The sequence below is a fragment of the Calliopsis andreniformis genome, chromosome 3 (genome assembly GCF_051401765.1).
Source record: "Calliopsis andreniformis isolate RMS-2024a chromosome 3, iyCalAndr_principal, whole genome shotgun sequence".
Lineage (NCBI taxonomy): Eukaryota > Metazoa > Arthropoda > Insecta > Hymenoptera > Andrenidae > Calliopsis > Calliopsis andreniformis.
Window position 1 is genome coordinate 24,208,928 of NC_135064.1, and position 25,123 is coordinate 24,234,050.

The 25,123-nt window shown below is 44.8% G+C and overlaps 1 protein-coding gene across 1 annotated transcript; it reads left to right on the plus strand.

Annotated features, from left to right (window-relative positions):
* The first annotated feature begins 1,510 nt into the window (after positions 1-1,510).
* On the plus strand, positions 1,511-21,358 carry LOC143188952 (neurotrimin). Its single transcript, XM_076393513.1, has 5 exons — positions 1,511-1,639; positions 13,576-13,727; positions 17,994-18,204; positions 18,586-18,882; positions 19,450-21,358. Exons 1-5 carry the CDS (start codon positions 1,570-1,572, stop codon positions 19,632-19,634), a joined length of 915 nt encoding a protein of 304 aa, XP_076249628.1. The 5' UTR covers positions 1,511-1,569; the 3' UTR covers positions 19,635-21,358.
* The last annotated feature ends 3,765 nt before the right edge of the window (positions 21,359-25,123 follow it).

Genomic DNA, 25,123 nt, shown 5'->3' on the forward strand with positions numbered 1-25,123 from the left:
ACGTACGTTATTTTTTCGAGAAATAGAATTCCAAGTGCTCCGCGCCGTCCGACCGCAATTTCGAGCTCCCTAATGCAAACTTAAACCGATACGAAACGAGGAAACGCGAGTAAACGGAAGAAATTGTGGACTTCCCGGAAACGAAGGCGAGCCGAAGGGTGGCGGGGAGGTCGAGGCTGGAGGGGGTAACCGGTGGCGGTATTAAAAGCACCGGGAACAGTAATCAGGCGGCTGTATCAAGAATCGTAAACACCGAAGGAGACCGGAGCCAAAGCGAAAGCTGATTAAAAGAGCCCGCTCGAGGAGACGGTGTACTGGTCTTCGTCGATTCCAATCGTCCCGAATTCGTTTAAGCCAAGAGAGCTCCGGTTAATTAAACCACTCCTCGTTAATCGACGGACCGCAAATTTACAAATCCTCTTCGAAGAGGATCCAGAAAGAAAGGCAAGGAAGAAGAGCCGCTCTGCTATTTTCCAGCCGAGTATCCCGTCGCGGACAAACCTGTGACGGGGGGATACGAAGGTTAACGTCGTGAGAAGCGTAAAATTTGTTCAGGGGGTGGACGAAAGACGTCGCGGGCTGAAAGAGCAAGAGGCGTAGGAGACGTAGAGGCAACGAGAGCGCTGGCAGTAGCAGCAGCAACCGCGTCATCGGTGGTAGTAGCACAGTGAGCAGCAGCAGCAGCGGCAGCAGCAGCAGCAGCAGCAGCAGCAGCAGCAGCAGCAGCAGCAGGCAGCAGCGGAGTCGACGGTAGTGGTGACGACGACAACGACACCGACGCGCGTCGGTAGTGGTAGAGGGTGTGCTAGTGGTAGTAATCGAGGAAGAAGACCGAGAAGGAGAAAGGGGTAAGATCGGAGGAGGATGGAGCGAGAGTCAGAGGCCTGGAGGAAGGAGGAGGCTGACTGATCGGCAGAGTAGAGGAGAAAGAGCACGCCTGCGCGGAATCCCCGGGCGGGCGCGGGCAGTGCCACTGGAGGCCCGGCGGTTTCAGAGCTTCGCCCGGGACGACGAACCACAGACGACCCGTACGCAAAACTCGGTCGTAGTTAGCCGTGTCGGACGACCGTCGGTGAAGGGGGCGAGAACCACGCGACGATACGAGCCCCTGGTGAGACGACTTTCTCGCGTGCCGTCGTTTTTCGTGTCGTCCAGCCGGAGGGACACGCGCGTAGGCAGCGAACACGCGCTGCCGGGAGAGCTGAAAGAGAGAGATAGTACCCGCACGTCGCGAGGAACGTTCCGTAGGGAGAGAAGGAGCACGCTGTGAGTAGGTGGACGATCTTGATGCGGGGAGATGATGTGACATCAGTGCGACAACGACACGGGTGGTGGTAGGAAAACGTGCACGAGCGCGAGGAGCGAGGGACACCGGTGGAGAGGGTGCTATGCACGAGGTCTGGTAGCGTCGAGCCGAGGAGGATGAGCAACGTGATGACGGGGGTCTAGGAACCGACAGGGTGCACCTTCGCTGGTGTGCTGGCCCCCCGTTCCTGAGATGTCAGCGGACCCGTCGAACGCAACCGCGTCGTCGTCGTTCTCGTCATCTTCGTCACTGTCCTCGTCATCATGAGGAGATCCTCTTACGTGAACTACTACGTCTTGTGCCTCGTGTGCTGGATTCTCCTAGGCATCACCGGTAAGAGCAACCCGACCGCGTGACATATGTTACGACCTGCCGACGGTGCGACAGATCTATCGTCGATCGTTGATCGATCATCAGGGGAGGGAGTCCCGCGGGAAAGTGCACGCGTGGCTTGTCGTGGCAGAAGGAAAGGTGGTGCTGTCGGTGCCCAGCCGTGAATCTCTACCGTGTGCTCTAGGTCCAGGTTCCCGCTGGACTGCCGACGCTTCTGTTCGAGCCGAAAGGGGGGCAAGTGACGTGATAAGGGGTAGGGGGGGAGGCGGGGCTGTGGATACTTGTACTGCGGATGGATCGATCAGATTTTGGGGTGTAACTGTGCGTCGTACGTGAATTTGCACGCGTGCAAAGCACGGCGCCTGCTTGCCCGTCCGTAGAATTCGCCAGCTGATCGCGTAGACCCCCGATCGATCGACGGGGGGAGGATCGAGATACGCGGGAGTGGAGGGAAAAAGGAGGACTCGTAGGCAGAAGGTGGTACCATCGTGGGGTGTTGGGGGAGAGGGGGCAGGCTCCAGACCCGGTCCAGGGCTGTATCTAGCGCTACCCTTGTTTGTCGCGCCGACGGCATTGTATTTTCCCGATTCTCCTCCTCGTCGTCCCCTCGCCACCGATCTCGTCTCCTCTTTTCACTTCGCTGTCTTTGTCGGGTCACCACGCCGACCCGATGATTCTGTCATCAGGGACGCGCGCGGTAGCGGCGATGTAAGCAAAAGGGCAGCGTGTGTTCCCTCATCTTCGTTCTGACGTCGTTCAGGGACGTGTCTATCGATTTCATCTCTCCTGTCTGTACCCTCGATGATACGGTTAGCTTTTTCAAACATCCTCGATGGATGTGTGTCGTCGGCTAGTCGACAGCACCGCGGGAAGTGCCAGGAGAGAGTTACCGGCAGGCTGGGTCCTCTTCTGGTCGCGTTTCATTGCTACCCCACTCTCTCTCTCGCTCTCTCTCTCTCTCTCTCTCTCTCTCGATTTTCACGACGACGACTTTGCACTTAATTATATCAGTTAAAACGCCAGCCGAGCTATACGCTTTTACTGCCTCCCCATTTATGGTGCTTCGCGGGTAGGAGAAGAATATAGATAATGGTTGCTCGCCTGAGCGGCTCGCGATGCGATAGCGGACCAATTACCGGCGTCTTCCTGTAATGAACCGTCAATTTCAAGGACTCACACACGGGAGCCTTGTTGGAATTTCCGTTAAGGACGCTATGAGCGCGGCAATTACCCTTTCTCCGCCCTGGCAACTTTTTGCTGATTCAATCAGGGCTACGTTAATTCACGGTTCCCTGCCGTCGCGGCACACTTTATCGCGGCGATCTTCTCAGGATACTGTTTCCTCTCGATACAGGGGCTGTTAGCGCCCTTATCCGTTCGCCAATAATTTCTCCTTTCTGTTGGAGCACTCTTAGAACACTCCTCTCGCCGGGCAGAAATGAAGCCAGTAAAAAGGATTTATTAACTTCGCCTGTATCCGACAGCGCTTTCCTTTATCGATCGACGCCAGTATCGAGGAAAACATTTCGGTATGCAAAGTAGACATCAACCCTCTGTCAATCAAGCTGTTGGTTATCGGTGTCGATCGCTTTATTCTTTCCATTCTTGGCACTTTGCGCCGCTGTTATCGGCCGTGTTCACCGGAAGGCAGAACAAGGTGTTTACGAGTTGTAGGTTTAAGCTTAATTAAACGATAAGTTTTATAAGGAGGAGCGAAATTGTTCTAGGAAAGGTAGGCATGCAAATGACTTCTTTTAAAATATTCAGTTATGCAGTTTGCAAGTTAATAAAATCCACGATCCTAAACCCAGATTAATGGCTCTTCGCGAGCTAACTATTGAATGCATAATTAATCTTATTATAGATTAGTTTTGTTTACATTCTTCAGTTTTAAGGAACTCATTATATTCTATTATTTACATTAGTATTTATTTATACTAAGAGTCTTCAACCCTTTGAACACGGGAATAGAATTTTTTGACGCTCGACGTGTGAGTTTTCTGCTCCCATCTATGGACCATATTTGCCAACGCCAATAGGCTTTCAACGCACCGTATCGATCGCCTAAACGCATATACGCGTTCGCAGGGCACAAAGGGTTAAGAAAACCTTTCCACCGAAACTCCGAACCGCCCACACATCCCCTAAGATGTTTTCGCTGCTTTGTGCGGATCCCATCAGCCAGTCAATTTTCCACGCAAACCTCGCAACAGTTTGTATACACACGAGGTGATGCCAAACCGCAAACTAAACGACACTCGTAGAACTTTCGACGGAACACGAGTCGATGCCATTAGACGCAGCTAACAGAGGGGCAGACGGTAATTTTGTTAAATAATTTACCGAATTCTGGCACAGTGATTCCAGAACACGCTCTTAATTGGTATGAACTGCGCGGCCGGCTGGGTTCGAATCCGTAACACGAAAACAATTTCTGCATCGACGCGATGCATTATGCGTTTTCGAGCCGGTAACATAATCGCGGCGCCAGCCGCTGATTATACCTCGTGCTGATTAACCGACCAACGTAGTTACCTCAGAATGGAGGTTTCGGCGTTCCAACGACCGCCGTTTATGGAAAATCGCTTTCGAGGATGCGCCTTGCCTATCTGACGTGTATCGTGGCCGAATCGTTAACGATATTAGTTCCACTAATCCCTTGGTCTCGACTACCACTTATCGTGCTACCCTCAGCCTGAAAACTGCTCGTGCGAGATCTATATTTAGCTCATGAATTGTTTCGCTACTTAATTCCGTTAATATCCTTAATTACAAACACTTCTCGTGTAGAATTTTTATTACCACTTCTGAGGTGGATATACAGAATGTTCAACAATGAGTAAAAATTCAAATAGATGTTCCTATAATTCATTTCTGTAATTAAATAATTATAGAATAATTCCTATAATTAAATGAAAATTAATCATTGCTATAGAAACGTATCAAGTAGTCGTGATATATGTATGTCTCACTTGGGATTCGTTCTACTTCCAGCGTACACTAGCCAGGTCAGATTGAACAGTGTCAGTAGAATAAGTCAGTAGAATAAGTCGAGTCGGACGTATGTTACGTGCGCTTTGGGTAAAGGCCTTAGTCTTTAATTAACTTGTAGGACCACATTTATCCACTTTTATATTTGACCCACGAATTGTTTCGGTACTTAATTCTATTATTACTCTTAATTAGAGATATTTTTCGCGCAGCTTTCGAGAACTACGCAGAGGAACTGGGAGGGATAGTTGTCGGGTCATTGATTCTAAAGCCTCAACCCTCAGCCAGGGTGTAACGAGGTCGCCGTGATTTCATTATAAGAAAGGATGAAATATCCAGAAACTAGGTCCTAGTTCAGTTTATCAGTCCCTACGTAATCTCTTACACCATTAATTCAACCGTTTCACATATATGTCAAGTGTGAATAAAAAATTTTCTTGACCTCCCTACAAACTTGTAAGATTTAAATAGAATGTCTAGTCGCCTCAGGGAATTGGGTATACTCGTGAGACTTTACTGAGCATACAAGACGAGCAAAAAGTCCGTAGGAATGGAGCGTAGGAGACCCATACGGAACCGTATCAACCGAATAACGCGATTAAACGTTCCACTCCTCGACGGTGTCTTCGTCCAAGTGACAAGTACCTCATCTAGCAGACGCATGAATAATTATTCCCTTAATCAGGCTCGATGAAACGAAAATGTAACGGTATCCGTGAAACGGTCGTGGAATCTCAGGAGTGCGCGGTGGAAGTAGTCGGACGTAAATGTTTGATGAACTGGTAAGACAGAAAATCGAGTTAACCTGCTGGGGGCGCGAAGGAAAGCGCTCTTGTGCCAGTAGGGGGGATCGAAGACTGAAAATCCAGATTTATGTCGGAATTTAGCGTCCGATGGCGTCGTAAAATTACATCGAATACCCGTACGTGCTGGTCTAATAAAGCGGGATAGAAAAACGCGTTTTCCCCGCCGACGCTCGACTTTCCGCATCGACCGACGCCACAGTGTCCCCTTGGGAAATATATACGTCAGAAATCCTTCTGTCCGTTTCCAAGAAATTTATTTCTACTTTCACCCGTTTCTGCCCTGGATTACGCTTCCCTCTCGCTCTTTTTTTTTTTCCTCTCCTCAGCGTTTTCGTCACGGCCGATTTCATCTGATTGCGCCCTGTCATTCCCTCACCGAAACAGACTCCCCCGCTTCTCGTTTACACGTAATTATTCGCGGTTAATGATCTACAGGTACATGGCTCCCGTTGCGCTCGAACGCACGATAAACGCATTAACGATAACCAGGGTACCGTGGAGTAGGCCGAGGATAGGACGCCAGCCAACATATTTCGATTACGCGTTACATTTAACCCCGCAACTTTATCAATCCGCGATTACTTCAAATCGAATTATAATTGGCCTGCTCCTGTCTGCGCCGAGTTCCCGCTAGAATTCTGTATATTGCTAATTAACCTACGCTTCCGCGCGACTTCGTAGCACACGGTGCCGTGCTTAATCGGAAATACGGTCCCAGAATCGCGTACCGAGATAATTTTGAGCCCGACACGATCTCTCTCTTCGTGATTAGAATTGCTCGAGTTTGAAAACGCTGCGAATATCGAAGCATTAATTCCTGGGCGTTCGACTGTGCGCGTGTGCGAGCTATGTGTGCCGAGTCTGTCGGGATAAATGGTTATGACTTTTGAGGTGATCCTTAGGTGCGCTATTTCAAATCTAGGGAAATTAAAATAGAGAAATTTCACCCACGGAAGTTTAACCCCTTTTCCGAGGTACACTTTAAGTGGGAAGCGCACTTCGCTTTTTATTCGACGAAAAGCAACGAGTTGGACGCGAGAAGGGTGATTTATTAGCTTGTAAATGAAATGCAGTTTTTTCAGACTTTCTACTGAAACAACTAAAATAATTCAAACCTGGTTAATTGATGGCTGAACCGAGTGTTCTACCGTATTAAGCACCTCTCCAGATTTCTGTGAAGCTGGCTGGCACAGCGACAAAGTATCGAAATCATTTTTCAAAGAATTCCCTCGAAGGTCTAGCCACGGGATTGCGACTTACAAAAGCCTGGAGGACTTTTACTCCCTTTACGGTTCATAGAACAATGAACGCCTACAGTTTATATCTGGGTACTATATACGTTTGTAATATACAACCCTTATCACACCGTCTTAACGCATTAAGATATCCAGAACCGTCGGCCATAGCTTTTGTCTCCGTGTCTGGCACCCGTAATACGCTGCTGCGACCAGATACTAAAATTTTTCCTTAAAACCAGGAAAAAATCTCGGGCATGCATTGTTCACAAGTCAGACTGCGAACAGATCTCAGGATTAATATCGCATCGTTCAGCCCCTTTCTGTTTGCCTTCGTGCCCGATTCCTTCGCCCTGAAATTTACTGAACGATATCTCACCCTGAAATCGGTCATAAACAACGCATTACACCGACCGCCCATCTGCTCCCTTCGGCGCCCTTTCTCTTCGTCACGCTCTCCGCCCCGTCGTTGCTCGGTAATCGCCTCACCGACCACGAGTTCCAGGAATGTTGTGGATGGTAATCGCGAACACGACGGAATAATTTAAGCCTCGTCCGATAGAGACTAGGAACGCTGGCAGACCTTAAGCCAGATGATACTACAAACGTAAGCCAGTCTAGACTACGCATGCGAACTTAATACCAAATGCATATTCGAGAATACCTGGAATCCATTGTGGAAGCAGAAGAGTGGTTTCTTTTTTATATAAAAAGATAAATCGAAACTATGGAATGAAATTTTTTGATTGCGCGCTTCGGTTCCCTGAAAATTGAATTTGAATATTGACGAGATTCGAGTGCGTGGAAGTACGAGTTTAGGCGCTTCGGGGCGCGGAAGATAAGGGGAATGCGAATTGTCTGACCATGGACTCCATCTATTGTGAAGTAGAAGGTTCCCCTCGGCTAGAGTTGTACTTTACTTTATTACTGGGGTATAGTTCAACAAATTTTCTTCAGAATTATGGTGATGTGAACAAATCTTATTCTATATATTTCATTTCTTCATGTATAATGAACATTTCAATTTTTCTGTTGTGGTAACTATGATGGGACATGTGACAAATATCGTTGAGAGTAGATAAGTTTTAACCTGGTTTTATTGATGGTAGCATGTGAAATTTGAAAAACAAGGTAATTTATTGATTGAGTTACTATCTTAGTTTCACGCGAATCCATGATTAAGGCTATGGCTATACTAGATACGATTTCTGACGAACTGACGTTCTGACGACTGTCTGAATTTGTTTCTCTCGTACGATAAATAGTTCGGACATATTCGTCAGAAAACGCATCCACTGAAACCGCTGCCTAACCCATAGCTGGCATGACACATTTGCAACATTTCTGTTAACCCAATTCTTCATCTTTGATTTTCAAAATTTCAAATTTTTCAGTATTCAAAATACAAATATTCAAATATTCAAATTTAAAAATTTTCAAATATTGAAATATTGAAATATTCAAATTTTCAAATTTTCAACTGTCACATTTTCAAATTTTTAAACATTTCAAGTCTTTTTATGTAGATATTATTTATTTTTGCTTTCCAATTCCTGAAACCCTATATATTGCAGTGTCCAAATAACCTCACCCTGACGTACGATACAACAGTGATGAAATCACTAAAACACCTTCACCCAAATTGAAACGGCAGAACCATTCGCAACCTTGTTACCTTCTCCACTACTGCACCACACATCACACCATTCGCCATCCCATTTCTCAACGCATTGAACCTAACTGTCCAGACAAACGCATCGACAGTGATTACGCTCGTTCGACGGCGAAGTCACGGCTGGGCCCAGCGTGTCGCTCGTGCTCGATATTTTGCATCCCTGAAGGATCTTCCCAGCGTAGGATCGAGTGTCCTGGGAGGACGGGCTTTGATTGGTCGTCCACGTCCCCTGGTGCACGCGATACCGGGTCGGCGCGCACTGATTGCCAATCCAATTCGCGCCGTCTGAACGGAAACGCGTCGGCAAATCGATTCATCGAGCGTGGAACGATTGCCCGAGATACGACTAAAAGGATATCGGCTTGGACCACGGGAATTAGCGGGATACGATCGACTGGAAACGTTTGTTAATCGATCGTCCCGCGACACCGTCACCAGTTCCTTGCCCCCTTTCTCGCGGCCCTCGAGAACAGCTCGAAGCGGTTTTGGTATTTTCGTCGTCAAGGTCCTCTCGCTCCCCTGACCGTCTCAATGGAATCTTATCTCCGCGGCGGTCTGCTCCCCCAGACCCCGACCAGCCTCCGTTTGATTCGATTCCAAATGGCGGGAGAAAGTATCATAAACCTCGTTCACCCTTTTGTTCTTCCTGTATTAGCACGCTTACAGATGCTCGTAAACAGAGAGTGGCAGGCTGGACGAGGGGAGAATGGCAAGCATAATTGCGAAGTATTTAGTATCGTCGACGACGGCAGTCACTTCGCCGGCGCACTCGACGGCGCTGTTAAAAAGCCTGAAAGTGCTCGAGTCGAAGCCGCGTTCGAAACGAGTAGCTGAGCCTGCCTTCGAAATGGAGTTGAATAATGCTGGGACGGCATTACACCAGATAGAATACGGTGCCGTGTATACGCGTAATGCGGGGGTGTAATTACACCGAGGACAATTGCGGATATCCCCGGGATTCGATATAACCCCGTGGCGCGCTCGCGCGAGCCTCGCCGTGCAAACGGAGACACAACGATGTTCGAGTGTCTTTCCGCGATCGGTCGACGCCAATAACGCAATAATCCAGCCACTCTAAATGTTATGAATACTGGTATTATTGAAAGGCCGCGGATTTATCTGGCCGGATATTATTTGCCAATGCGGATGTTCGATTTTTGTCGACGCTACAAAGCAGGCTGGATCGATCGAATACTGCGGACTTTTCGATAATTCTGTAAACATCATTAATTAAGTACCATTTCGGAATTACCATCGGTTCCCTTCCTTCGAATAAACAACGAAATGGCTGAATACCTCTCCCTCGTTTTTAATTGCGATTACGTTTCCAGTGTCGTATTCCAATCATTATCAGCATATACCAATAGAAATTGCATGGGGGGGGGAGGAAAAGTGTCGATTTCGTGGAAGCGTCGATGTAGAAGCTGCGAGGTAATAACGCCAAATACCTATTCGTTAGCCACGGTCGACTACAATTTCCCGCCCGTTAATGAACTTCCTCGTCCACTTGCTCGTCTGTCATAATACGTTCCTGTTCCACTCGTGGCTGTCAGAACCCCTATGCGATATCACTTTCCCTCGGTATTGGTCTCCTTCCCACCCTTGTCGCCTTAAAATATGTTGAATTATACAGCAATACCGCTAATGCGTTCCCCTTATACTCCCTTAACACGCTCGCTGCAATGACGTCACTGGCAAAGTACTTTTTGTTTGCGCTGCAGTAATGACTGGCGTTATTTTCCTTGTGAGTGCGGAGAGGGCGACCGAAGAAACGGTTACCCTGTTGTTTTTGACTGCGTCGTTCGTTCCGTATTGTTAATTAATTAATGAATTCATTAATTAATTAATTAACCGACGGCGTCTTTATCGTGTTGTGCTAAAGCGAGGGTGGGGAACTGTGGAAAGGGGAAACAAAGGAAGGCGGTGATGTAATCAGAAAAATGAGTACGAGATGACACTAGGGTGAAGAGGCAGAACTCGGCACAGCTGTTATTAAGGTAGATTAAAAATAATGCTGGAATAAAGGGGACAGAATGCCAGACATTTTTCGAATATTGGGGTAAACAGGGAAATATAGTACACGGCTCTCTGAATAGAAGAATCAGGTTTGAAATCATGGTACGGGAAACTACTCTTCGAGAGGCAAATAGTAAACAATGTGTTTACAATGGTACTATACACTTTGTCGTAAACGTGGAGCTTTTCGGAATGCAAAAAATATAGGTATTGCAAAAAAAGGATGACCTGATTTATAGCAACGTTTCTGTTATTGTTTCTGTCATAATAATCAATCAACACTTTTTCCATGCGGTGTTTATTGTTCCATAATTCATTCTTGTTTGCAGCTTCATTATTACTGGCGCTTCGTGACTGGTCTTTCATTCATTTTTCGATGAATCGTACATTCAGATATATGAATGATGTATCCAGCAGTTATCGTTGGTTTTCGAATCTTCATTTCCTACCATTTTACAGTCTCACTCATTTTTCTTCGTTTCTCTATCGCGATTTCCTGGTTTTAATCAATCATACCTTTCTACCCGTACACATCCTCCAGGTCTTTTTCCTCCCATTCGAGTTTCATGACACTGCTCTCGCGCACGTGCAGCCCAAGTTCACAGCGCACGTCTCACGGAATAAGTAAGGGCAAGAAAGGAGACCGTCAGTCCTTTAATACGCTCCTCGAAGTCCGTCGAAGAATTCGAAAATCCGCGTGACGCGGCTTCGAAAGTGGATTGAAAGTCGTTGGCCGAAGTGCGCGTCGGAAGCGAGCGAAGTTAAATAACGCGCGCGACGAGTTGCCAACGATAGCTAGCGAAGTGTAAAAAGTTTCCTCGAATAGCTGTTTTATCGAGCTCTTCTTCTCGGCCGCTTTTCGCGTATTCCCACAGTCTCGCGGAAACTTACGAACTCGAGGTGCATCGACGATAAATCGGCCCTTCTTTCGATACCAGCAGACAACGGAGACGCAGATTTTTGCGTCTTACGCTATCGTTCACCATTTGCATCCGCGCGAACGACAAGCGACGCGATAGACGCCTCCGCGGCACTCGTATCGCGATGATGGTAATATCCGAGCACGCGTCGATCTTCCTGCAATGTCTCCCCTGAATTGAAAAAGGAAAAGATAAACGGGTATCAGCGAAGGAAACAGGAGCATATTGGAGCATGTGCGAGACAGACGCGGGGGTGGGGAACAGACGGAGAACTGGAGAGAGAGTTAAAGAAATTTTAGGTGATACAGGAATGGGGTGGGAATGATTGGAGGAATCGTACAGAGGGTTAGTAGCTGGAAAAGGCTGGGGAAGGGAAGACGAAGACTGGGGTAAGGAAATAGAAGTAAATGGAGAGTAATTAGGTTAAGGGGAAATAGGAATGGAGAGTGTGATTAGGGAAACGAAGGAGTGAGAATATATGAGAACTCTGAGGAAGAAAAAAAAGGAAATTAGAATAAGGGTAGGATAAAGGTAAATAGAATTCAACCTAGAGTAAGTTAATTTGTAACCTGAGAATGAGTAAATTCTTGAAAAAAAAAAAACAGAATATAAATACTCCTGCGACTACTGTGAACATAAACTCTTAATAATTCTTTACTTTACAAACACTGGAAACATTTTTATCCAGAAAACACTCCAGCTTAACAGCTTAGAAATAATCTAAAGTAACGCCTGCTCGTAAACGCAAAACTATGCAAATTCAAATAACAGTTAGCACTTTATTGCATTAAATTAGTAACAATTTAGATAGAATGCACAAAGTGGGCAGCATAAAACAGAGGAAGTCGCGACGCAGCATAAGCCGTTATCAAAATAAAAAGCGAAATGTATGCGGTGACGTGCACGATATCGTGTAAAGTGCAAGGGGAATGCACGAACAAGTGCATGCACCCTCTCTATTCTCTGGTAGACCGGATGTGGGTCCTCAAGGTCGTTGGAACGAAGCCCGCGTTGCTTTTCGGACCGAATGCTGATCCGCCCTCGGATCCCTCGAATCGAAATCCTCAGGATTAGTATCCATTTCCCCAAGGCACGATGGGTTGGCAGAAGCTCTGATAGGATTTAGCCTGAGAGGCAAGGGTTGAACTAGGAACCGAGGGAAGCCGCGTGCACGGCCGTCACAAATGCGAGATACGCTATATTACCGCGATCCTTTTATTATTCCATCGTGGTAGCGCTGCCAGTATCCGTCCAATGTAAATGCGCTTTGCGGTAGCAAGTCAGCGCGGTCAGAAATCCACGTTAATGTATTCTTCCGAGATGCGACCGATGTCTAAGGCTAATCTTGAAGGTACTACTTTAAAGGAGATTTAAGTCACAATGAGTCGTTTCGTGCTGGTGCTTGGCGCACGGAAATGTGAGAGCGTGTCGTGTTTCTAACACCTTTCTGAGAATTCGTGAAACGATGGTATCACGTTTCTGTCGAGAGTCGCGGAATGAACTTCTGTATCGAGCGGTAATTTTAGAATCATGTTAAATTTCTGATTCGTGGTGCAGGGAAATTATCTAAGGCTGTGATTTAATTGGTTGCGGTTTTTGCAGGTATTGCAGTTTAATAATTCATCTGAATGAGTATGTGTATTATATTAGAATATATTTAAATATATGTAGGAACTCAAAAGAAACTTGATTGACGGTCCTTGACGATGGCAGGTATTGATTTCGAGGAACTGCAGCTGACACCTGTTATGGACACGATGTGTAAAATTTTCAGATATTATCATTTTTAATGCCTTAGTGTTTTTGAAACATATCTCTGGCTATAAAATTCCCTCTGCCTAAAAGTATTTTAATGTCACCGCTTCTGAATTTTTATTACCGCTTCTGTAGTTGATGTACAGAATGTTCGATGAGGGTCGAAAATTTTATGAGGCAATTCCACGTGCTATAATAGGATGGAAATAGGAAATCATGAAATTCCGTTTGAAGGTTTTATTTTACAACCATTAATTAGTGCAATAGTGTCTAAAATTCGCGTGAAATGTGTCTGACTTTGAACTTATTCTACTTTCAGCGCGCACTAATGAGACCAGGCATAGCAATGTCAGTAAAATGAGTCAGTAGAATATGTCTATTCAGACACATGTTACGTTCATTTTAGGTGAAGGTTTTCAATCTTTAATTGACTTGTAGAATTACGTTCAACCATTTTGAAACTCTTTTAAGTGAAAACCCTACTACAAACGAACTTCAAGACACGGAAAATTCTCTAAAAATAAACTGCATGTTCCAGGGGTGAGCACAAGATCCCACTCTTTGGTGAAGAGGTTCGACGGGATTTACACGGGGCCGTACTTTGATTCAAACACCCCGACGAATATCACGGCTCAGTTGGGAGGTCATGCTTACTTGCCGTGCAAAGTGCGGCAGCTTGGTAATAAATCGGTAAGTCCGTCACTTTTGCCTAACCCGTCCTAATTTTAGACTAACAAAGCAGCACGCTTTCCCGTTCACCAAAATTCTTCTCCATCCTCTCATCCTCAAACTTTCTAAACGTAACATGCAGAGAGCGTTCCGCCGAACAAGAACAAGAATTCGTATAAAATTAGATCAAGGAATACCTCTTCGAGGTCTCTGAGGCTCCCCTTATCTTCCCCCAAAGTTCGTGCATTCTCGCTCGAAACAAGACACCCTTCTGAATTATTAAAATTTTACAACAACTTCGGAAAATCCTCCATTTACGCGAGCTCGCTCCCTTAAATTGGCCCGTGGAATACGCAGATGGCATCTCTGGCACTCTAATAAAGCAGATTCCGGTGTGAAGCAGCCCGTATGAAGAATAGATGAAGATATCGCACGACTTCAAAGACGCACGTGCCCCGGCGGACAAATTGCGGATACCTTAATTTCCTCCGGTCGATGGTGAAATATTCGCGAACTTCTAGAACTGTTATCTCGCGGCCGTTCCCCGCAAAAAGCACGGCCGGATACCGCCGCCGCCGCTTACGCCCAGATAAAGCAGATTTATTTGCACGCGAGTAACCAGTTTTCTGCGACCCGACGTCGATCGTATCGCGCCGCTCACTCGTCGGCTTCCATGAACCGTCCGCCGATCCGCCATCGGAAAGTTCCGCTATCGGGCCTCCAAGTCCGTCGATATTTCGCAGGAGAAGCTATTACAATAATCGGAATGGCTACGATAACGCGATACATGCAACCGGTGTATCTCCGCCGAAATTTACGCCAACTATAAAAGTCTAATCTGCGTGGATTCGCGGCGATGGGGGAACGGGGATTATACGAGCTGCGGGAATTTTACGATTCGCGGGAGACGGGTCTCCTGCTAGGAACACACCTCCGAAGAACACACATCCACCGATGACGCGAAACGGAATCGCTTCTCTTGAGACAGCTAGTCGGGAGTCGTAATCTTGGACATGGCGGCTGTATAATATGCCAGTTCTACTGAAAAGTATCAGGCACTTGCTTTAATAGGATAAATAGCTGGAGAAAGTTGGGATAATATTAATGATTTCACTATGTTTAAGTATTCTGTTTTCTACCATTTTGTTTTATTTCATCTAAGACAGTTCCTAGGGAGATGACACTTTTTTTTAATGTGTCACTACATGATAAATATAATTATTAGTGTTCAGGTACAAATAAAAAGTAATATTTGGTTTGCTATTATGTTATATACTTTTATTATTTTTCTAAAATATCTAGAGTTTTCGAAAACTGAAGTTTAAAACAAGAGGATTTAATATTCACGATTCACGTTGCGAAATGAAAGTCCATGGAAAATAGGTGTTCTAATAATTTTGACCTAAAAAACTATTAAAAAACTGCCGTTTTCTGTACTTATATAAGTGACAAAAGAAACATTCAAGTTGTGTCGTGATTTAGAGGATTATATTGTACAAAGCTCTATTGCTATCTATAGAATATTAGGTAGAGATAAAGACAACCCTTGGGGCATGTGTCAGGGGTGGGTGGTTAAACTTCTTGAAACCCCCGAGGAACTATCCCTGACCCCTTTTCCTCATCCCTTCTCGCTTCCCTCTAGTCTTTAGTACGTTCTGCGTATGAACAAGAGAGAAGAAGAGAAATCCCTGCATCCCCAGTGCTCCTTTCTCCTTATCCTCACTTTCAGTATCCCCTTGTCTCTCCCTTTTCCCTTCCAGCTATTCCTTTATAGGAATCAGGAAGAAATATCAGGCAGAAAGGAGAGTGGCTCGAAAATAAATTTCAAGAATCTCAAACGTCGGAGAGATTTTTCAAGCAAGAATTTCGAACAGCCGTCGCTAATTGTGGATCCCCTTAAGACCTCCCCTCTAAAAGCAACTCAGACGGTGCGTGGGGGACAGTAAAAGTTTTCGTAGACGGCCCGTATCACTCGTTAGCGAGCATTCCACCCCCCTGTGTATACACCAAAAGTTGTGCGTCGAAAGAGCCACGGCTAAGTGTCTGGTGACACGCGACCCCTGTATAATCGTCCGGTCGCGTACCTAGGGGTCGCGAACCATCCCCCAGCGTTGTCGCCGCGACCCCTTCACACCGTCGATACTTATCACGCGTAGAATTAAACGTACTTTTACCGCTGACTTTCTGTCACCGACCATTGTATTGCCTCGCCACATGCGGAACACGATTGAAACCGATTGTTCTTTAACACACCACTACGCGGAACACACTCGACGACTCACCCTCTTTGCGTTCTCGTGTTTCGTTCGGGGATATAAGTTCATTCCGCGTTTGCTGGAGAATGAAACCGTAATTTCGTGTTCCTGGAATTCTGAATTGGTTTCGATGAAAGATAGAGCTCAAAGTAAAAGATCTTTGGGGATGGTGTTTGTGAAATTAATTTCTTTTGTTGGAGCCAAAGAGCGCGGGCAATGGTAGGAATTGGAATTCCTCTTTCTGGGAATTACTCTCGGGATTGAAAGCTCGACAGGAATTTTGAAAGGAATCTAAAGTAATTGGAAAAGTTGTGTTTGTTTATTTGTCTAGCAAGTTCTTTTATCGGGACATAATAATTTTAGGGATCGAAGATTGAATAGATTTTACTGTTAGCTTCTGTCACGGTTTAAGTCTCTTTTTGATCTTCCTTTATTAACTGTATCAGATTAAAATAGGTGTAGAATATTCCATGTAGAATACGCTCCCCAAGAAACTTCAGAAATTGCAGTAGAACTCGTTCAACTAAAGTTCAATTATATACCAGTTTATTACTCCGTTTCTATCCTTTTCTACTATACAAAACTATTCCTTACAACTGGTAACAGTCTATACCACTACAAATAGCAACCATCTGGCAGTACTCATGATAAGAGCCACCCCCCTCGATTTCCTAAATCTACCTATTAAACAGTTAGTAGAAGCCAATGGCCCAATACAACCTTCACCTCCTTAACTGATATACAATATTCCAACAACAATCCCGCAGAATAATATTCCAACAACAATTATCGGAAAGCTTAAGACAGCTTTGCCCCGTAATTCCAATAAACTATATCTACCAAGGAAAACCGATATCACTTAGCGCTGAGTTTCCCCACAATAATTGCAGCTCAGCGGACAACAACGAAATTACATTGGATGAATATCGATGTCAACATGACACAAATTTCCTCCGAGATAAACTGCAACCTTTTCGCGTCACCTGGTTCCCTCGGCTGGTACAGAAAAACGTTTACCTTCGTCGACTGCAACTTCCACCCTACCATAACTCCTCGTCACAATGGAGAAACACTTTCAGCGGGGTGGCGCGTACTGAATCGACCCGGCGTCCACGATACTTATCTCGCGAATAAATTGAATGTACTCCTAATATGGTTTCCTGTGAACGCGCGCGCACCTCCGTCTCGAGTCCGTGCAACGAAAGAACGCGCTCGAAGCCGATCGAAGCACGATAAATTAACCGTAGACAAGGGGAAGAAGATTGATCGTGCGAGATCGGAAAGTCGAGACCGGGCTCGTTTCGCTCTTTTTTTATAGACTGTGCTTTTTCCGCGCTTTTTCCGCCCCAAGCTCCTCTGTCCGTATTCATTCGTCGGAGCCCCGCGGAATTCGCCAGACACGGTTGAATTTCACTTCATCACCAGACACGGTCTCTATTGCTTTATTTCGCCGCAGCGTTCCTCGAGGAAGCGACCGCGGACCGGCGAAAAAATGTAACAATGGGTCGGGACGTATAAGAGAAAAGATTAATAATCCTCTGTGATGCGTTCTTGCTCGGGGAAAGCGTCGAATTGAGTTTCCTCGCGGAGACTGATGGGAAAAGTATACGAACTGGGAACGAGCGCTGGTTTTTCCTCAATCTTGTTGGTTCCAATGATCGTTCACGGTGGTTCGTTTTATTGAAAATCGAAAACCCTTTTTGCGGCGAGAGGTTTAAGCACTTGCATATCGATGTAATTTGAGGAATTTCCGATAGAGATTCAATTTTATTTTCCTCTGCATCCTGTGGAACTACTTACAGTTTCTTTGCTGCTATAAAACGAACGATTCCATTATGGCGGACGGTTCTAATTTTCCGTAAAATGCTGTGGTATGAGAAAGGTATTATCAAATGCAGCTCCGTGATTGAATGTTTTATTGAATGTGAAATTGCTTAGCAAGAGTTTAGAGATATTTGAAAATATCTGTGATGAGATAGAACATTTATGGATTCTTATCGTTTTTTATTTGTTTGTTCTCGAATTGCAAAAGGTATCGTGGGTCAGAAGAAGGGACTCGCATATCCTCTCGGTAGATAGAACCATGTTTATCCCGGACGAAAGGTTCCAGGCGCTTTTCGCGGACACGCTGGACACCTGGACCCTACAGGTTAAGTACGTCCAGGCACGCGACGAAGGCGAGTACGAGTGCCAAATCTCGACCGATCCTAAGAAGAGTCACATCATCAAGCTCAACATCGTCGGTGAGATTACGTGAAAATTACTTTTTCACTAAAAAAAAGTGATCTTAAAAAAATATTTTTTAGAAAATAGACCTATTATAATTTTAATTCATTTTAATACTGACAGTAAGAACCAAGACTCTACAGCAAGAGAATTTTTTAGTACTCCTACGACTTTGTACTAGTATACGTGTTTGGCAGAGAAATAGTGAACATCTATCAATAAATTCAATTCTTTTTTACTGACTATTTACTTATTTAATAGGTACATAATTATTTTCACACAAAAAATATCTGCATGAACATACAAACTTCTACTTATTATTATTTCTCATAAAATATATGCATCTTCTTCGATGCAATGGTATGAGGAGAGACAGAATGGAAGTGTGAATGTTTCAGTGCCAAAGATCGAGATCATAGGCGATCGTGACATGTACGTGAAAACCGGAAGCACTGTCGCTATACGATGCGTGATCAAACAGTCCCTGGAGGGACCATTTTACGTGTTCTGGTATCACGAAGGTGACCGTGTTCTGGACTACCAAAAAGCCAAAATCGACATCCAGACGAAGAGGATCGATCACGACACGGTCAGCAGTCTCGTGATCCACAACGCGAGGCGGGAAGACTCGGGTAATTACACCTGCAGCCCGAGCAGTTTAGACAGCGCGAGCGTGCAGCTTCACGTGTTGAATGGTAAGCGTTTTCGCATTCCATTAACATAAATCTCTGCCGAGTTTCAACGCGAAGATATATGTGCCACCACCGACGGCTCTTGAAATGAACGAAAATATTTCCTTAAGTGAATGCGACCTAAAATCTTTATTCTAATTTAGACCCAGTTTCATAACGAGCATGAAATTACTTTCTAGAGTGTTAATTTATAAAATGACAAATATGATTTTTGAATATCCCATTATACCATCGACCAGTTGTAGCTCCTGTTAGTTTCTTCTCCAACAATATATCTTAGTTCAAATTCAAGCATGAATATAGAATCCACAACCCCCTCTTCCTACAAATCTCCCCTCCCCGCACCGCTTCATCTCCTGTTTCTCCATGCCATCTATCAGAAGCTCTAATGGAAAGCTCGAGCTATCGTAAAGTCAGATTTATGTCTAACGTGATTCATAATCATGGAAGTGGCTTCAAACGATTGCAATTCAGGATAACCTGATTTAGCAGGACACATTCCCGTAAATTAAATTACGAATTTCTCGATTATAAAGCGACGCTCTGACGTACATGAATTTTGTGGCGCAGGTGACAATCCTGCCGCGATTCAAAGAGGGATGAACTCGGCGCCAGGTGGCTGTCCAACGCTGTGGTGGTTGGCGGGCGTCGTGACGCTTTATTCGAGTCACGGCAGCCGACTGTTCGTCCTCGTCCTACTGATTCTCATGGTCCTTTACTCGAAGAATCCATCGTACTTCGCGCCGGAACGATAATCAGGAACGAGAGGAGGACGGTGTCGCAAGGATGATCGATTATCTACGAGACTCGGGAAGCGCCTCGAAGAACGCTCCAGCAGACGGGACAAGTGAAAAACAAAAGCAGAGGGGGTGGCTTCTTCAGAAATTGACTTCATGAGCGAGGAAGGGAAGAAGATGGCCGGGCAACAGGGGGAAAACCGCGAGAAGAATACGCGGCGAGACGTTCAAACAAACATGGTCGAGCGTCGTTCCTTTTCGGCCAACAGCTAGGCTTTTACGTTCTCCAGGTACGTCGAGCGCGAAAGAGGGTTGAAATTCCAGTCGATTGTCGGAAAAGTTTAGACAAGCGGAATTTTATCGTGATTTATCTTGTTTTAACGAATCGACAGCGGTGATCGCCGATAGCATTTTCTTCGATGCCCGATGCTTCGAAACATCGGGGAGAAACGTTCACAACGAAGTGTCGAGTTCCCCCTTGAAATTGAGAAATAAAACGCGATGGAATCGCGACGAGGGAGAATCTCTCTGTAATACATTATGAAAGACTCGGCGAGGGGGAAATAGAACGCGACTCGCGTGTCGAGACAACGTGATCCGGCCGTTAGTAATTAGGGTTTAATTAATTCTCGGGAGTTCTCGTTTCAATCGGCGACAGTTCTTCGCGCGGTCGAGACGCGGGAAGTACGAACGACACGAAGCTTGCGAATGCTTATCCCTCCCCTTCGAGGAAGGAAAGACGAGTGTAAGTTTTTATAGGAATCGCGATGCTAAAATATGATCTTCCAGGGACTCGAACCTACGATAGACTCTTTTGTATTCTCATCGTTTGAAATCGATCATTTTAATAATCGTTGAACATCGCACGAGGTCATTGTACATATTCGCCCTAACGACGCCATCGAAACGGAACGCGCCAGAAGTGACCCCTGTGACAGGGGTGGGACGCGAGCTCGAAACAAGTTCCCCTTCCTTATTCATTATTCATCATCGTCGAAGGTGTTTCGCGATCTTCGTGTCTTTCTCGCAGGAAGCCAAACAGTAACGAAGTCTCCGTGATCGATCGCGAGATTCTGTCGAGGACATCGGGAGGGTTTCGTAGTTTCTTTCGCATCGAGATTTCACTCGACAACATGTGAATGATTCTGGACGAGGCGAGGACGGGGGTGTAGGGAAGGGGTTTGTATCGGGTATTAGAAAATGAAAGTGGAAAAAAAACGCCGCTTGGTCAGAATTGAAACTTGTTCGATTAAATTTTTGAGAGAGATGTGATTAACTATATTCGATTAGGAAACGATTAGCGACGCGTGTCTATACTCGATCGTCTATCATACGCGTTTGGGATCGTCTCGTGTCAGTGGCTACATTTTGATACATTTTAATTAGACTATTTATGGAAATGATCTGTATGGAATACATGCAAAGGAATATCTTCCTAGTTTCTTTCCTTCTTTTTTGATACTACAAGAGCACAAATGCATTCGTGACTGCGCATATTGACTGAAGAATAAAGAAAAGTTTCTGTATCGTGCAGGAAAGTTGCGACAGGACAGGAAACGAATTTCCCAAGTGACATTCAAAATGAACGCAAAAAGGTTTGTTACTTTTTTGAAACGACGCCTCGATTTGTCACAGTGATAATACCGCCTCTCACGTACGATGTTCGTGGTTGTCTCGCAGATGCAGTAGATTTATTTATAGAAAATCGTTTCCTTCCTATTTAAAGACTGTGGGAGGGCCCTTGGTTGGCCTGGTTCGAGGAATCGGATGTTTTAAATGTGAAAATACCATTTTAAGATTGTTTTTTACTTATTATAGATCTATTCATATCAAACGACAAGGTCGAACCTTCCATATCAATTCTCGCAATATTTTGACTGCCACTTACACCATTAACGTCACGAATGAAAATATCACTGCCTGTATTTTACATTGAGACTTATTATACTCTATTCTATTTCTATATACTAATTCAATGAAATATTTCTCCTTTTTGGTACTGCTATCTTTTTTACCGAAGGTAAAGAGGTAAAACGTATCCAATGGCTGATGACGATCCACGGTGACTGAAATTTTGGTACTCGAAGTGTATTCAGTATAGACACGAACCCAATAAGAAGTGTTATATATCCATGCATGCGTGTCAGGATTCAACCTAACGGAATGGGTCATGTGAACACAAAGTCATGAATCATTAGCGAGAGTAACCTTCAACTTGATTATAATAACAATAGAAAGTGCATTTTAGACCACAAAATTTGAACAAAAATATTCAAAAAACTCAACACGTTATCAGTAGCATAATTCCTTTATATCAGAGTTTCCCAATGGACGTGACATGACCTCGTAGTGGTCCCAACGCCAAATTTTCGTGGCTACGTAAAAAAATGGGGACAGGAAAAGAAATAGGCACAGAAAAAAAAGGGGGAAGAGAGCCATAAGCCAAAAAAGGTTGAGATACCCTGTTGTATACTCTCATTAATCGGTAGACACCTTCCAATACCTCCAAATCATTAAACCACCCCTATCGATCGATGAAACTCGTAGAGCTACGAACTTCTCACCTACTCCGCGTGTCGTCTTTCAAATTTTGTCGATCGATGTAGCTGCCAGAAGTCGATGATCGCGTGGCAGGTAAATTTGTTTATCGACCCAGGCCGTTTTATCGTTCTTCATGTTCGGCTATGTAAATCAATACGGACGGACAGCTTTTGGAGCCGCCCGACGCTCCCATGTAATTTGCTTTTATCTCGCAAGCGTTAGGAGATACTGTTTTTTATAATATTATATATATAAATATATATATATATACAAGCGAAACAGATAAATATATATATATGTATATGTGTGTACGCGCAGAAATACGTTGCACAACGGTGTTGAAGTATCGAACAAGTTTCAGCTCGACGTGAATTAGCGGCAGGACAAATAATACGGGGAAAAACAGTGTGGAACGACAGAATTAAGAAAAATTCGAGGAAAAATCGTTTTGCGGGGCGTACTTGAACGAGGACGTAACGTAATCGTTGCTGTGAATAATTGTGAAGAAAGTGAAAGAAAAAAGGGGTGTGAGGAAGCTGCGCAAGAAAGGATGTGAGAGGACGGTAGGTAAAGGAGACGAACGATACGTGAGAATATCTACGATTAATGTGATTGTAAATATATAGTATATAAATAACGTAACGTTAATTAACGATATGCCGTACGTGTTACACTAAAGAAACAAACAAAAAAATAAATAAATAACGTTACTGTGTAATTTTTCGGATCGTAAATGCATTCGAATGAGTCTGGCCGCCCGTGCTATTCGACTCGAGGTAGCGTTTCAATGAAAAAACAGGAAATTCTGTGTATAGTATTATTTAATTACTCGGAGCTCATTGGTAATAATCAAATAGCAGAAAAAATACATGAAATTAATAATGCTCTCTCTAGTATTTTCCTTACGATAAAATAAAAATGAATTCATTTCAGTTCGTATTGGCTCCCATTACAATTTTCTACAGTCGACTGAAAAATATCTGTGCACTATTATTACAAATACCGTAGTCAATTATTTACTTAAAAATTGTCTTTCCAATCCCCAATGTAAAACAATAATACTCTCTAGACTCAATCCATCCTATCTGCAGCAGGGAAGCAAAAGCTACATCTATCCATCTCTTTATTTAATTCAACTTTAAATTTACCGCCACCTGTGTCCGCGATTGGTCGAAGTCTATCGCATTTCCGACAGTACTGCACAACATTTTTCAGCAGACCAAACGTACACAAAATCACCGCCAATTGGTCGGGGAAACCCTCGGGAGTTCGCTGCGAGACAGTTCGCAAAAACAAACGCGACAGGGGAGAATAAAAGGCCAGGAAAATGGGCAACAGGAGCGAGCGAGAGATCGAGGTTAGTGCGCGCGAGAAGGGTCAGAGGGTAGCACCGTCGCGCACGCTTTTTCTGGCGCGACGGTCCGTCGAAGCAAGAAAAAGGAGCGTAGCTGCGACAACGCGTCCCTGGGTAGCACGGGTCGGCCACACGCGACTAGATGTAACACTAATTAACGCCTAGTGTAAGAACTAACGGATATAAAATGAAGGATATATTGTCTGACATAATAACCAGGTGTGAACGTACAGGAGTATACGTGAAATCCGTGCGGCAAACGGCGAGGGTGGTGATTTGTGTGAGAGTGACGCATGCGTGGAAGGATGAGCAAGGGCAAAGAGGAGAAGATGCGACGCGAGAGAAAGAAAGAGCTAGAAAGAGAGATAGAGAGCGACAGCGAGCGAGAGAGGTAAGCGAGAAAAGGAACACATATACGCGCACGCGAAGAGAAAAGAGTTGTTCGTTGGACCGACGCGCGAGACGTTGGTCGAATGACGCGCTTTATGAGAAAAAGGGGCGACCGGGGACAATCTTTCTTGTACCGTTTCTTCCCTTTCTTCTTCCTGCGCCTCGCGAGGCCACTCGTGGCGAAAAGTAAAGAAAGAGGGGTAAAGATAGGGCTCGTGCCTCGAGAACACAATTAAAACTCGCGCGCCCTTTCTTTCCTGCGAGAACACTGGGGCCACCCCTCGCGAGGTGCAAGAAGAAAGTCGTAATTCCCGCGCGCTCGTCCTCGTCGCTCCTTTATTAGAACTGAGATCACAAAGAGGGGACGGAAGACGGTGGCAACAATGATAGTGGTGACAATTAAGATGGCGATGATGATGGGTTAAATAAAAAACGTCGTCTAAGGTATACTAACGTCGTAGACAGCATTGGATTTTTGTACCATTGTCTATAGTAGCTCTTAAGTGTCGCGGAGTTTTCTGTTCTTAGGATGCCCGCCTGTGCAGGCTTGTGTACGTACTTATGTATTCTCGGTTTTGTCGATGGCTCGCGGGGCGGATGTTAGCTCTCGAATATGGTTAGAACTCAGTTAAGCTTTCACTTGATTGACCATGTTGTTTATGGACGTATCAATGGTTCTATAAGCGAAGCGCTGATTGAGAAACACTGCTCCACGGTTCCTCTATAGAGGGTGTCCGAGTACAGGTTGGGGGGAAATTAAGGGGTGATTTATAGCTGCGGTGGGATTGTATGACTCTCAACCCGGACAGAGCCAGGCTAACCCAAGTCCATTTTTCTGAAAATTGAGTTTTATACGCTACCGCAGTGCTTTGTTTCTATAGAATCCTATTTCAGTAGAAATCTACAATACGTTATAAATAAAGAAAGAGAAAATTTAAGAGCATAAGCTATTTCAAATATAATGTTAAAGAACTTGTGATCACGCTTCTTTATCTGCTCTCTTCAAAATACTTGAATTACTTAGGCCGTGGATACAAAAGGGTATTACTTCGATTTACCAAGTTTTAGGATATTATCAATTACTAAATTTCTTCAAATTAACAAACGAAATTCTCTACTTAATCTTGAAAACATTGGTCTTGATTATCATAATTTGTCCTACTCCTTACCAAACACCTATACTCTCATCATTTCAACTCCCTCTACCAGTATTGCCATATTC

What these genes read in the sequence shown, in the direction of transcription:
- LOC143188952 (XM_076393513.1), top strand. Translation starts at nt 1,570, where the DNA reads ATGAGGAGATCCTCTTACGTGAACTACTACGTCTTGTGCCTCGTGTGC. An exon ending in GGCAGCTTGGTAATAAATCG is followed by an intron (nt 13,728 to 17,993) that starts GTAAGTCCGTCA and finishes GAATTGCAAAAG; the next exon opens with GTATCGTGGGTCAGAAGAAG. An exon ending in CATCAAGCTCAACATCGTCG is followed by an intron (nt 18,205 to 18,585) that starts GTGAGATTACGT and finishes TGAATGTTTCAG; the next exon opens with TGCCAAAGATCGAGATCATA.